The sequence below is a fragment of the Giraffa tippelskirchi genome, chromosome 6, assembly GCF_054371585.1.
Source record: "Giraffa tippelskirchi isolate mGirTip1 chromosome 6, T2T-mGirTip1v1.2.pri, whole genome shotgun sequence".
NCBI classification, from domain to species: Eukaryota; Metazoa; Chordata; class Mammalia; order Artiodactyla; family Giraffidae; genus Giraffa; species Giraffa tippelskirchi.
In genome coordinates this window covers 50,819,011-50,832,982 of record NC_137280.1, presented here as the reverse complement: position 1 = coordinate 50,832,982, position 13,972 = coordinate 50,819,011, and the positions used below count along the sequence as shown (strand labels likewise).

Sequence of the window (13,972 nt, the reverse complement as noted above, 5' to 3'; positions counted from 1 at the left end):
AGCCATTGTGCCATGCTGTGTCCTCTACAGCAAGACACAAATATCACCAGGTGTTTGCTTCAGGAAGGAGACTCTGTATTGATGAACAGTTTAAATTGTAAAGCAATGAACACAATGTGTCATGTGTGTAGGGCTTAGCTGACGCTGATAAGCTGACAAGTTAGCTGACTGTGAATGTAGGTTTGTCCACCTAGAAAGAGAAGCAGGACAGCTCATCAACCAGACAAGAGTGATCTGGGGAGAAATGATGAAGGAGGGCAGCCCTAGAACTGGGGAGTATCTCTGATCAACAGGGGTCTTCCCTGGTGGCTCAGATGGTAAAGAATCTGCCTGCAATGCGGGTGACCCAGGTTGGATTCCTGGGTTGGGAAGATCCCCTGGAGGAGGGCATGGCAACCCACTCCAGTATTCTTGCCTGGAGAATCCCGTGGACAGAGGAACCTGGTGGGCTATGATCCACAGGGTTTCAAAGAGTCGAACACAACTGAGTGATCAACACTTTCACTTTTTTCTCTCACTTTCTGATCAACAGAAAGCACAGAGATGCGACACAGTCTAATGAAGTTGGATTAATACCTCCCACCCTAGTCTATTTCAGTCACAAAGGAAGGGAAATAACCCACCTGAACGTAGCTTTGCTGTAACGAGCATCCATTGTCAGAGGGGATGAACAAGACAGAAGATGATGGGGGGAGCATACCTGGTCTCGTTGGCGCATCGGATCTTGCAGCCTTCCTTGGGAATCACCAAGCCCAGGTGCATTCGGAGCCTGCAGTTCGTGGGCCCTGTGTGCGGCCATACATGGGTCCCCGGGTGCATAACGGAATATTTGATCTGCACAGAAAACGTACCCCCTGTTCATCCCTTTATCAAGGTGTGGGAGAACCGCTAAATTAAAGCAACAGTACAAAATTACTGTCAATTTTGATTAGAGCCATCGCAGCACTCAGAATTTATGTTCTCATCTTGTTTCTTTGTAAAGAAACTAAAAATAAGGACTCCAATTTCCCACACAGCTATAAACACTGAACATTTTCCACCCTCAATGCTGCCGTCAAGGCCATGAAATTGTTTCATTAAAATGTGAGTGAAAAAAAGAGACATTCAATGGGTCAAAGAAAATGACCATTTCTTCGTAAACATCAGCATTTCCATTTATTCCCCTAATAACTGACTGCGTCCTCCCCAGAACTGAAAACATTCTTGGTACCTGTCCTCTTCGGCATCCTGTTGTCTCAGGGAATTTATCTAGTAAAGAACAGGTCTTAGGAGCTCCTTTACAGGCATTTTCATTTTTTCTTCCTAGAACAATAAATGATAAAAACACTGTTAGGAACAAATCACAGTAAAGCTTTAACTCATCCCGTTTTGACCATATACAACCTATATTGTCCTCCTCACTGTAAGAATGAGAAGGCTAGGACTTCCTTGGTGGTCCAGTGGCAAGACTTCGAGCTCCCAATACAGGAGGCCCCAGGTTCAATCCCTGGTCAAGGAACTAGATCCCACATGCTGCAACTAAGAGTTCACGTGCTACAACTAAGACTCAGCACAGCCAAAAAAATAAATAAATATTAAAGAAAAGCCAAAGGAATCAATTCTAAAAAATGAGAGGCTGAGTAAACACAAGAAGACACAATGTTCTGTTGCAATAGATAGTGACTGGCAGAGTAAGGACCAGAATACTCCACTCATTGGCCTATTGCATTTGATTAAGGATGCCTAATGGACAGGGCATGTGTTACATGCCTATTTCCCCCTTGTGGCAGGCAGAATAACGGCCCCTCCCAAAGAGGATCACAACCTAAGCCCAGTAACTCGTAAATATATTAGGTAACATGGCAAGGGGAAATTAAGGTTGCATATGACGATGGGATTACTAACCAGCTGACCTTTAAAAAAGGAGGTCATTGTGGATGAACTGGATAGGCTCAGTGTAATCACAGGGTCTAAATACACAAGGGGCAGAGTCAAGGCCAGAGTGACACAGAATGAGAAAGACGTGACCAGCCATTGGTGGTTCTGAAGATGGAAGGGAACCACAAACTAAAGAATGTGGGCAACTTCTAGAAGCCAGAGCCACCAGAAGAAATGCCAGAGCCACCAGAAGCCACCCTGATGACACTTTGATTTTAGCTCAGTGAGACCCACTTCTGATCTCTAAATTGTAAAGATAATACATCTGGGTTATCTTAAGCCACTGCTGCTGCTGCTGCTGCTAAGTCACTTCAGTCGTGTCCAACTCTTCGCAACCCCATGGACTGCAGCCTACCAGGCTCCTCCGTCTACTGGATTTTCCAGGCAAGAGTACTAGAGTGGGCTGCCATTGCCTTCTCCGATCTTAAGCCACTAAACTTGTGGTAATCTGTTATAGTGGCCATAGTAAATTAATCCACCCACCCTAAGGAAGCAAAATAGCTTAGTTATTATTTTTCATTGAAATTTAATGTATTTTTCAATGTACAGCTCATTCTTTATGTGCTGATAAAGAAGAGGGAAGGAGGTCTCTGGGAGACAGGGGTTTCTCTGAGTGACTGTCAAGAACACAGATGTAGGTAGAGTCTGAAGCACCTTGGACTATGCAACTTTCCTCACCACCTACAAAATCACTGTTTCTTAGGAATGAGGTGCTCAGGAAGGTACAATGCCATTTGCTCTCATGGAGGAGTATAAACGATGTGTTATTTTTTTGAAAGATAGAGACATTTTAACTCCCAGAGTCCATGTTCTTAACTGTGACCTAAGACTGCCTCTATTACTATTATATAATGTATAATTATTATGTAATAAAAAACTAGTATAGCTATCATTTATCTGTCAGACCTTTGAACACTCACTGATTCTAGTAACAACCCCATACTTAAGGCACTATTTTCATTGTCATTTTTCAGCTGAGAAATCTGAGGCTCAGAGATTCAGCAACATGCCCACATTACACGGTAATAAGTGGTACAGCCAGGACCCCAACTCAGGATCCTCTGTCTCCAGAGGCTATGCTTTAAAGCATGATTTACCATTTCGTTGCATCTGAGGCTCAGAGATTCAGCAACATGCCCACATTACACGGTAATAAGTGGTACAGCCAGGACCCCAACTCAGGATCCTCTGTCTCCAGAGGCTATGCTTTAAAGCATGATTTACCATTTCGTTGCATCTTGGATGTGAACATAGCTGTGCAGAACAAACCATTCAGCTAAGGAGAAAATGCCCAGCAGCTGAACGCAGTGTGGTTTTGTTATTTTATTATTTCCCACACAGTTTAAAGTAACTTTCAAGAATTGATAAACTCTGCTTCTTTGGGGAAAAATAGCCTTAGAAAGAGATCTAAATGCCAATGCAAATCTGAGATAATCAACTGAATATTTCATTTACATGTGAAGAATACATTTTAAGAGGGATATTCATGGAGCCACCTTGGAAGCAAAGCTATGACCAACCTAGACACATATTAAAAAGCAGAGACATTACTTAGCCAACAAAGGCCCATATAGTCAAAGTATCTCAGATGGTAAAGTGTCTGCCTGCAACGCGGAAGACCCAGGTTCGATCCCTGGGTCTGGAAGATCCCCTGGAGAAGGAAATGGCAACACACTCCAGTACCCTTGCCTGGAAAATCCTATGGATGGAGGAGCCTGGGAGGCTACCGTACATGGGGTCACAAAGAGTTGGACACGACTGAACAATTTCACTTATGGTTTTTCCAGTAGTCATGTATGGATGTGAGAGCTGGACTATAAAGAAAGCTGAACTCCAAAGAATTGATGCTTTTGAACTGTGGTGTTGGACAAGAAGACTCTTGAGAGTCCCTTGGACAGCAAGGAGATCAAATCAGTGAATCCTGAAGGAAATCAATCCTGAATACTCATTGGAAGGACTGATGATAAAGCTGAAACTCCAATACTTTGGCCATCTGATGCAAAGAGCTGACTCAGTAGAAAAGACCCTGATGCTGGGAAAGATTGAAGGCAGGAGGAGAAGGGGATGACAGAGGACTAGATGGTTGGATGGCATCACCGATTCAATGGACATGAGTTTGAGCAAGCTCTGGGAGATGGTGAAGGACAAGGAAGCCTGGTGTGCTACAGTCCATGGGGTCACAAAGAGTCAAACATGACTGAGACTGAACAACAACAATTCATGGAGCCAAGGTTTTTAAAGGTCCTGGGTTGTAGCTCTCTGAAGTTTCAAGGCTCTACTGCTGGGATGACAATAGGTTCGTCTTGCATGACAACTCTGATCAGTTGACAGTGGCTACCTAGAATTGTCTAGGTAGCCACTGTCAGCTGATCAGTGTGTTGAGAAGAATTCAGAGGTTCATCTTGAGTTCATCCAGAGAGGCTCTTGGGATCAGGTAGCACTGTCTCCCATGGGCTCTGGAAAACAAAATGACCATGCATGTGTGGCATATTTGCTAACTGTATGTTTTACTGTTCATCGTCGTAGCAATAAATGAACAAAACAGATGTTCTATAACACCCACGTAGCAATTTGAAAGCATCTGTGGGGAAAAATTTATATGTATATTTGTTGATTCTGTCTTTCTTTCTTTAACTCAAAAAAGCTGATCATTTAAAAGGGAATACTGAAGCTCTGATACTCCGGCCACCTGATGTGAATGAAGAGCCGACTCACTGGAAAAACCCCTTGGGCTGGGAAAGACTGAAGGCAAAACGAGAAGGAGGTGGCAGAGGATGAGATGGTTGGATGGCATCATTGACTCAATGAACATGAATTTGAGCAAACTCTGGGAGATAGTGGAAGACAGAGGAGCCTGGTGTGCTGGAGTCCATGGGGTTGCAAAGAGTGGGACACAACTTAGTGAGTGAACAACAACAACAACATATACTTCAGAACTGACGGGGCTGCTTAGAGACCTTTTGTGATTTCCACTTACATATGGATGGAAACCAAGCTTGAAGCCAGCTTCAAGGCCTTCAAATATCCAGTAGCATCCTTTCCTAACTAGACTAGACAACCTCTAAGCCTCTACTAAGTCAGATCCTTATGGTCCTCTTGTCCGGATCTGAGCTCTCAGGGTTGCTAAGCAACAGCCTTGCAGCCTCCCTCCCCACATTTTCCTGACCCCTCTGTCTCCAGGCTGACAGGGCATCTTCCTTCAGGGACGCCACCCTGCTTCTATGCAAGCTATGTTACTGGATGCCATCAAAAGTCCTTAAACTGTGCATTTATTTCCAGAAAATACTGGATTCCTCCCAGAAGCCTGCAACCACAGACAAAAGACTACACAGAAGCTTAATAAAACTTCCTAAAAGAGAAACTGTTTTATGATCAAAAAATAAAACTAGAAATTAATTTCTAGTTAATTGACTGCAACTGATTGAAAAACGGATATGTGTAGAACACACATACACTTCTAAATTATTTTGATCAAAATGGAAATCAAGATAAAATGAAGTCTTTTGGGGGGAATAATACAAGTGAAAATACATATTACAGCTTAAGGAAAGTAGTCAAAACTTTGAATCAGCTTTGAATCAAAGCTAGAGATCAGTCCATGGTCTTAAATGCTTTTACTAATGAAGAAGAACGAAAATAAATTTACTAAGAAGTTCCAACTGAAAAGTTACCAAAAAACCAATAAAATAAATAACAAAAGAACAAGAGGAGGAAGAAAAATATAAAATCAGAAATTAGAAAATAATTAAAACAAGGTGAGATGTAATTTGAGTTTTTTTTAAAGAAATAATAGATCACTCTGTCAAACTTAAGAAAAAAAGAAGGAACATGCAAATTCCATTCAATGGGAAGAAGGATTTAACAAAGATAACAGGAAGTAAAGAGTACTTTAAGAAATTACTCTAATTCATGGAAAATTAGGTATAATAAAAATATATGAAAATCTGTAAGTTAACAGATATTGTATGATTCCACTTATAATGAATTGTTTTGTCTAAAGTAGTCAAATTCATAGACACAGAAAGTGCAAAGGTGGTTGTCAAGGGCTGAGTTTTGCAAGGTGAAATAGTTTCAGAGATTGGTTGCCCAAAAATATGAATATACTTGACTGTACTGAATGTACACTTAAAAACAGATGAGGTGCTAAATTTTAAGTTATGTGTATTTTGCTACAGTTGAAAAATTTTTTTAAATACACCCAAACCTTAAAAGTCAAACCAAATAATTTGGTTGCCACCAACCAAACTGTCTCCATTATTTATTTACTTTTGTTTTATGTTCTTATATGCCCTACAATGCTTTGCATATTTCAGTCTTATTAAAGCACGTGGCTTTAGCAGAGAGTATGGTTCCCAAAAATTACCTCCAGGAGGACGATTCTGAAGGCTTATTCTAGGAAGCCCAGTAGGTTCTATGAAGCATGAGGATGTTAATGGAATGGAGGCATCGGATGAACTGGTGAACGCTTACGGCCAACAGAATTGACTCATTTAGTGAGATACCGATAGACAAAAATCAGCATGCTGTTCACATATTGACCTTACTATAGCTCTGCTTAAAAAAGTCTTGTTGGAAAAAAGCTGACAGAGTCGCTTGAAATCCTGTGATCTCTCTTCTTATGGACATGTCCCTGAAAATATTATTGAAGTTGTTCTTCTTTCTCTGACATGTAAACCTTCGTATTCTGAAAGCATACTGACATAAAGGAGGGTGCTTATTTGTCCCATAATATAAACCAACTGCTTACCATCCTCTACTTTATTTTCTGCAGTTTAAAGGTGTGAGATACGTGCTGGTTAGTCTTCAGAATGGATTTACTTTTGTACAGCTATTGTTAACCCAAGTTAATTTGAATTTTCAAGAGAGTTGGAGAGTGCTTTAAAGATAAAATTCAATGCTTCTCATTTTGAGGACAGATTGATATTAACTCGTTGGACACACACAGAGTGGGGCGTGTACCTGGGTCTGGGTTCTGCTCAGGGAATGTTACATTGACTGTGAACCCCTTCCTATTCTTTTTGTTTTAATTTCTGTTTGGCTGCACTGTCTTCATTGCTCTGCTTGGGTTTTCTCTGGCTGTGGTGAGTGAGGGCGACTCTCTAGTTGTGGTCCACGCACTTCTCATTGCGGTGGCTTGTCTTGTTGCAGAGCACAAGCTGGAGGGTGGGCTTCAGTAGTTGTGGCAAATGGACTTAGTTGCTCTGCAACATGTGGGATCTTCTTGGACCAGAGATCATCGAACCCACCTTCCCTGCATTGGCAGGCGGATTCTCAACCACTGGACGACCAGGGAAACCCCCCGTTCCTATTCTTGAGGAGCTCAGACACTAGCTATTACTGAGTTGTCCCTCTGGTGTGTCATCACCCCTAACAGCTCTCACGTTGGGATGCATTTCCACGGGACAGGGGCAAAGGAGGCCCAGGGAAGCTCCTTTCTAAGGCACCCATGGTGGGCTTTTCAGTTACATCTATACACTAGGACTACTCTTTGTCACATATCATGTAACAGAAAAGACCAGGAAAATCAAAACACACTATATATCCAAATACCACATACGCATATATAAAACTATGAATTTGCATGCACACACATAAATGAGTGTTCATACATTTTAAGAAGCAGTGAACAGATTTTGATAATCTGGGTTTCCCAGACTCTGTGAAGTATTCCCAGAAGGGCCCCCCACTTTCCCATCAGATCACAGAGAATGATCAGGAAGTCAGGCGCTCACCTTGCTGCCACAGTGTAAACTGACTCCAGTCACCCTTTTCCCGCAGGTTCTCATCTTCAGGCAGGAAGAGGCCCTGGGTTTTATCCAGCACTGCAAGGCCTTCATCTCGGATTAACTTCCAGTTTCTTTCTAAGGACTAGAGAGAAGATTCTGGACTGAAAATATGCCTGGTAATACACTTTAGAGTGACATTCAGCTTTTTGTTTGTCTGATTAATAAGTAATGAAAATTTCCCTCTCGTCTAGATTTGTTGTTGTTTAGTTGCTAAGTTGTGTCTGACTCTTTGTGACTCCCTGGACCGTAGCCTGCCAGGCTCCTCTGACCATGGGATTCTCCAGGCAAGAATACTGGAGTGGGTCACCATGCCCTCCTCCAGGGGAATCTTCCCAACCCAGGGATTGAACCCATGTCTCTTAAGTCTACCTGCATTGGCAGGCAGGTTCTTTACCACTAGCATCACCTGGGAAGCCCATCCTAGACATTCACCCCATCCTGAATGCACCTAAATTACCAACACTCTCTGCAGCTATTGTAACTTGTTCAAGCTATGAGATGAATCTGTTTGATTCTTGTTAAACTACCACACTGATGGGAGAATTACTGCTCTAACACATGGAATTACTTTTCAAATGAGGCCATTGGTGGGTGCCTCATACATCAGGCTCTTCCTCTCTGCCCTCCTGGTATTTTAGAATCTTCTTTCATTTCTTCTGAAAGTTGATTTTAGGGGCATCTTTGGAAAGAGCTGATCTTTTGTTCCTAAAATAGGGCGTGAAGCCCTAGGGAAAACATTAAAGTGATGACATCACTAAATACAAATTTTTAAATTTTCCTTAAGAGCAGGCTGTCTTTTACATGTGAAGTATCATTCCACCCCCTCCTGCCTCCTCTCCCCAGGGTCCCCCAAGGCTGAGAGACTTTTCCATGAGCAGTAGTGACTTAAATTTTTTTTTCTTGTTTGCACATAGGTGCTGGATGACAGACTCATGGCTGAAAGGAGCAAAGGGGTGCATGGTCTCCCAGTTGGTCCCCAACTGGAAACACTCCAGTGGCAGCACCACTGACTCCTCAATCTGCTGAGCAAATGCTGCACGGACGTTGACTTTTTTTCTTTATTTATCATGAAACAGTCACTCAGCCTGTTCTCTTTAGAGCTCAGTACTTGGAGGTAGAATCTGACAACTGGAAGGATCTGTGTTGTGGGTGTTGTGGAGACTTCTATCTTGAGGGATGACAGGGGACTTGGACAGTGACTGAGTCTAGGGACTCACAGTCTAGCACCAGAAACTGGCACTGTGGTTCCCCCCGCCCCCATCATCTCTGGGGCATCTGTGGAAGGAGGGGGTCAGACTGCAGAGGGCTTGGGGCCCTGCTCCCCTCTGGGGCAGCAGAGCGGCCATGGATCCCCACTGTGATGTTGAGGACACACACTGGGCAAGGTACTGGTGGAACAAGGTGCCCCCTGGCTGGGTATTGGGCACATCTCAAAGGGAGCACACACTCTGATGGCTGGGGAAACTGGGCTAAAAAGAGATTACACAGTGCTACACGGTGACTTGAAAAACACAGAGAACAGAACCATCACAACCCCCTACATGTTCAACAGAGTCACTTTTTCTAGCAAAGTAATTATTGTGCCTGAAGGTGGCTCAGTGGTAAAGAATCTGCCTGCCAAGGCAGGAGACCCAAGAGATGCGGGTTCGATACCTGGTTCAGGAAGATCCCTTGGAGTAGGAAATGGCAAGCCACTCCAGTATTCTTGCCTGGAGAATCCCATGGACAGAGGAGCCTGGAGGGTTACAGTCCATGGGGTCACTAAGAGTTGGACACAACTGAGCGATTAAGCAAGCATGCTTAATGACTGCACTTGGGAATGTTTTTCAGTTTTGGAAAGACACCAGAAAAAGAGTCTCTTTTTTGGGCATGGGGGAGGGAATCTGGAGTGGGTCCTGGGAATGGTATTTTCAAGCACAAACCAAGAAACCACACTGTAAAAATTCAATGGTTACAGGAATTAAAGGCCAAGTAAAATTTTTTCTTGTGTGCATGCATGAGAGACATAGAGATAGAACAAAGGAAGAGGTGTGCAGTGAGGCAGGGGAGGGAGGAAGAAGAGGAAAAAGGAGACGGAGGAGGAGATAAGAAGGAGAAATGTATCTTTTCTGTAATAGTATCATTAGTCTTCTGACTTGGCAAATAACTCCATTTTTTAGGAAATTCCAACAGGAACCTGAAGGCTTGCACAGAGCAGGCCATGCCTACATTCTCATCTGAAATATTACTTCCTTGACCCTACATTCATTCATTTTGTAAAACTGAAAAGAGAGATTCATAGGGTTGGTATTTGGGTTGGTTGCCCAGAAGACAGCAGCTTCTGATTCACATTTTTTCCTCTGACTACACAGACTTTAGCAAACAGAGATCTGTTTGTTTTCACAGTGCTTCGCGGCCTCATAAACCCGTCATCAGCACTTGCCTTTCAGTTAAACCTCAGCTATATTGGGCACTCCACTCATCTATAAATGGACTTCCAGTTTCAAGCCTCATTAATCCCACCCTGTGCTGCCAGCTCTCCTTAATCCTCCCCCTCCTTCCAGTGCAGGGCCGTTTCCTCTTTTTGCAGTTACTCTGCTCACCCCACTTAGATGGCATACTTTTCTCTTCAACATCAAATTAGATGAAGTCCTATTTTTAAAGATTTCTCCTAACACTGATTTCTAGCAGAAAGGCTTTAGAGGTGCAAACTAAAGCCAAACTAATTCTTAACTATTTCACTTGCTATGTTCATTCGATTAAGAAATACACATTTTTTAAAAAGTGAAATATTACTACAAGTTTTATAATGAAAGCAGCAGTCTTTTACTCAAGTTTTCCCCAGTCTTGCGTCCAGTCCCCAGCTAACTGTTTTAAATATTTTTTCTCATATTTACCTGCATCCATCTAAATAATATATTTATATTGCTATCTCTTGATTTATTAATTCTAGACTTTATCACTCATTTTCTACCAGGGAAGGGAACAAATTTGATGTCTTCTTTTTCTTCTTCTCCATCTAGCAATTCAGCTCATCTCACAAACCTTTCACACATTTGAGTAAACTCCCATTTAAGTTTTATTGAGGTGTAACAAATATACTTCATTTCACGTGCAGAATATATAAATTCTGCCTCCTTTTCTTTGGCTTGATTTTCTAACACCCTTAACACTGCTTCTTTATAGCCCTGAAAGTATGCTGTAAAATCTCGATACTATGCTACCTTTTGCCAAAAACATCATATAAGCTCTTTCTCTGAAGATAACCTACAGCAACCATCTGCTTTGCTCTGCTCTGAAGTGGGTGGTGTCTGGGCTTGCTGGACCACTGTCATCAAGGAACTTCTCTTGACCTCTGCCCAGCATGAGGCTCCCTAATTACTCAATTCTAATCTGAATAAAGGATTATCCGTGTTCCTGAGAAAGGACACACACTGCAGGTAAAACTGAATTTCTAAAAATATCTGGTTATTCTTTTTTTTTTAAATTTCATTGAAGTACAGTTGATTTACAATGTTGCATTAATTTCTTTTGTATAGCAAAGTGATTCAGTTATACATATATATACTTTTCCATTACGGTTTATCAAAAGATACTGAATATAGTTGTCTGGGTTATACAGTAGGACCTTGTTGTTCGTCCATCCTATACATAATAGTTTTCATCTGCTATTCCCAAAAACCCAATCTTCCCCTCCCCTAAACCCCCTCCCCATGGACAACCACAAATTTGTTCTCTATGTCTATGTCTGTTTCTGTTTCATAGATATATTTATGTCATTTTTTTAGATTCCACAGATAAGTGATAGTATATGGTATCGGTCATCCTCTTTTTTTACTTATCTGAAGTTGTTCTTACACTTGATTGAAGGCTTGACTATGTACAGGATTCTAGCCAGTGAATAATTTCTAGGTAAGCTTTTGGACAGCAAAGAGCTCAAACCAGTCAATCCTAAAGGAAATAAACTTTGAATATTCATTGGAAGGACTGATGCTGAAGCTGAAGCTCCAATACTTTGGCCAGCTGATGTGAAAAGCTGACTTGTTGGAAAAGACCCTGATGCTGGAAAAGATTGAGGGCAGGAGAAGAAAGGGGTGACAGAGGATGAGATGATTGGATGGCATCACTGACTCAATGGACATGAATTTGAGCAAACTCCAGGAGATAGCGAAGGACAGGGGAGTCTGGCCTGCTGCAGTCCATGGGGTCACAAAGAGTCGGATACAACTTGGCGACTGAACAACAACAGGTTTGGTTTCTTTTGAATCCTCTCTCCCCAGCTTGTGGATGGCTACTTTCTATGTTCTTACATGGTCTTTCTTCTGTGTGTTCAGACATCCCTGTGTGTCCAAATTTCCTTTTCTAATAAGGATACTAGTCATATCAGATTAGGGCTCACCCTAACAGCCTCATTTTAACTTTGTCTCCTTAAAGGTCCTATTTCCTAGTATGGTCATATTCGTGGGAATAGGAATTAATATATATATAAGTTTTGAGGGGACACAGTCAACATGTAACATTAATGCAGATTCAGGTTAAAACTAGATCCAGCTAAGAAAGCCAACACAGATGGGAGGGGATCAGTACACCAGTAAGTCTATGGCAGCAAAACAAAACACAGTCATGGAAAAAAATCAGAAAAAGTTACACTTTTAACATGTGGACAAAACATAATACAAGATAAACCTAAGCAAGGTTAGGTAAGTAACTGTGGGCAAACACAGACACTGGCAGAAGTCCCAGAAATGTGTTTGTACCTTGAAAGATCCTGACTAGAAATTGAGAGAAGGCAAGGACTGATGTTGAAGCTGAAACTCCAATACTTTGGCCACCTCATGCGAGGAGTTGACTCATTGGAAAAGACCCTGATGCTGGGTAGGATTGGGGGCAGGAGGAGAAGGAGACGACAGAGGATGAGATGGTTGGATGGCATCACTGACTCGATGGACATGGGTTTGGATAGACTCTGGGAGTTGGTGATGGACAGAGAGGCCTGGCGTGCTGTAATTCATGGGGTCGAAAAGAGTCAGACACGACTGAGCGACTGAACTGAACTGAACTGAAGTGATCCAAGACTATTTCAGGCCGAGTTTCCACATTAAATCAGAGTTAGAATGAACTGATAACAGTGGTACATTAGTAAAATATATACCCTTTTTATCTAATTGTCTTAGATATGCTTGTAACAGTTAACTATTTTAGGAATTCTAGATCTGATTTTTTAGAGATAAAGTCAGTTTACTTAAATCTTGGCTAAAACATGCCTATACTTGACACCGTGATGAAAGGACATGGGTAGCAGTGTCCTCTGCCTTTGAGAGACTAATAGCAGGGTAGAGGGGCAGCCCCCTGAGTGCTGAGCTGAAGTTATGAAATCCAAGCAAACACCATAGACAGTGTGATGCTTTCACAGCAAACTGATTTTAATAAAATCTCTGGGGAAATTAGTAGCATTGACGAAGCAATCTCTTGCTGGTTCCTAATGCATTTTAATCAGATCTCCAGTTTTTCAAGTTCGAATATAAAAATAAAGGAAAACATCTGACATTTCCTATTGGGAAATAAACAAAGACCAATCAGATGAGAAAAGCAAAGTCTGTTTATTCAGAGCTTGCTGGAGCAAGGGAGTCTGCCACCATCACCTGTGTCTGGGCAGAGACATGGGAAAACTTTCTAGTGAAAAAGGGAAGGTTTCAGGCAGGGAAGCCCTGATCGGAGGCTATTGGCCTGGGGAAGCTGTAGGCAGGCTTAACAGAAGCTGAGTGTTCTAGGGATTGGTTGTCATTTAGTCTCTAAGTCGTGTCTGATTCTTTCCTCGCCCGGCTCCTCTGTCCATAGACTTTCTCAGGCAAGAACACTGGAGTGGGTTGCCATTTCCTTCTTCAGGGAATCTTCCCAACCCAGGATCGAACCTGGCAGGTGGATTCCTAACCACTGAGCCACCAGAGAAGCCCTAGTGATTGGTTGTGTGTGTTAGTCACTCAGTTGTGTCCGACTCTTTGCAACCCCACAGCTCCTCTGTCCATGGATTTCTCCAGGCAAGAATACTGGAGTGGGTAGCCATTTCCTTCTCTAGGGGATTTCCCAACCCAGGGATCGAACCTGGGTCTCCTGCATTGCAGGTAGATTCTTTACCGCCTGAGCCACTAGTGATTGGTTAGGGGAGCATATCTGACTTTCTCTGGTTGGTGCTAAATTGGAAATGGGGACACAAATTAGGAGAGCTGCCAGTTATTAATCAAGCCCTGGATATATGGGCAGAATGATAACAGAAGTTACTGTTCAGCTTC

General features: G+C 42.4%; 1 protein-coding gene across 20 annotated transcripts in view; it reads right to left on the bottom strand.

The window, feature by feature from the left end:
• The window catches only part of ASPH (aspartate beta-hydroxylase), a 191,357-nt gene that overhangs the window by 10,229 nt on the left and 167,156 nt on the right, over positions 1-13,972 (bottom strand). For all 20 annotated transcript variants that reach the window (XM_081501116.1, XM_081501117.1, XM_081501119.1 and 17 more), the window contains 3 exons: positions 7,650-7,785; positions 1,211-1,302; positions 701-834 (listed from right to left, as the gene is read on the bottom strand). In XM_081501116.1, coding sequence (XP_081357242.1) covers positions 701-834; positions 1,211-1,302; positions 7,650-7,785 — 362 coding nt within the window. The remainder of the gene's footprint in view (positions 1-700; positions 835-1,210; positions 1,303-7,649; positions 7,786-13,972) is intronic.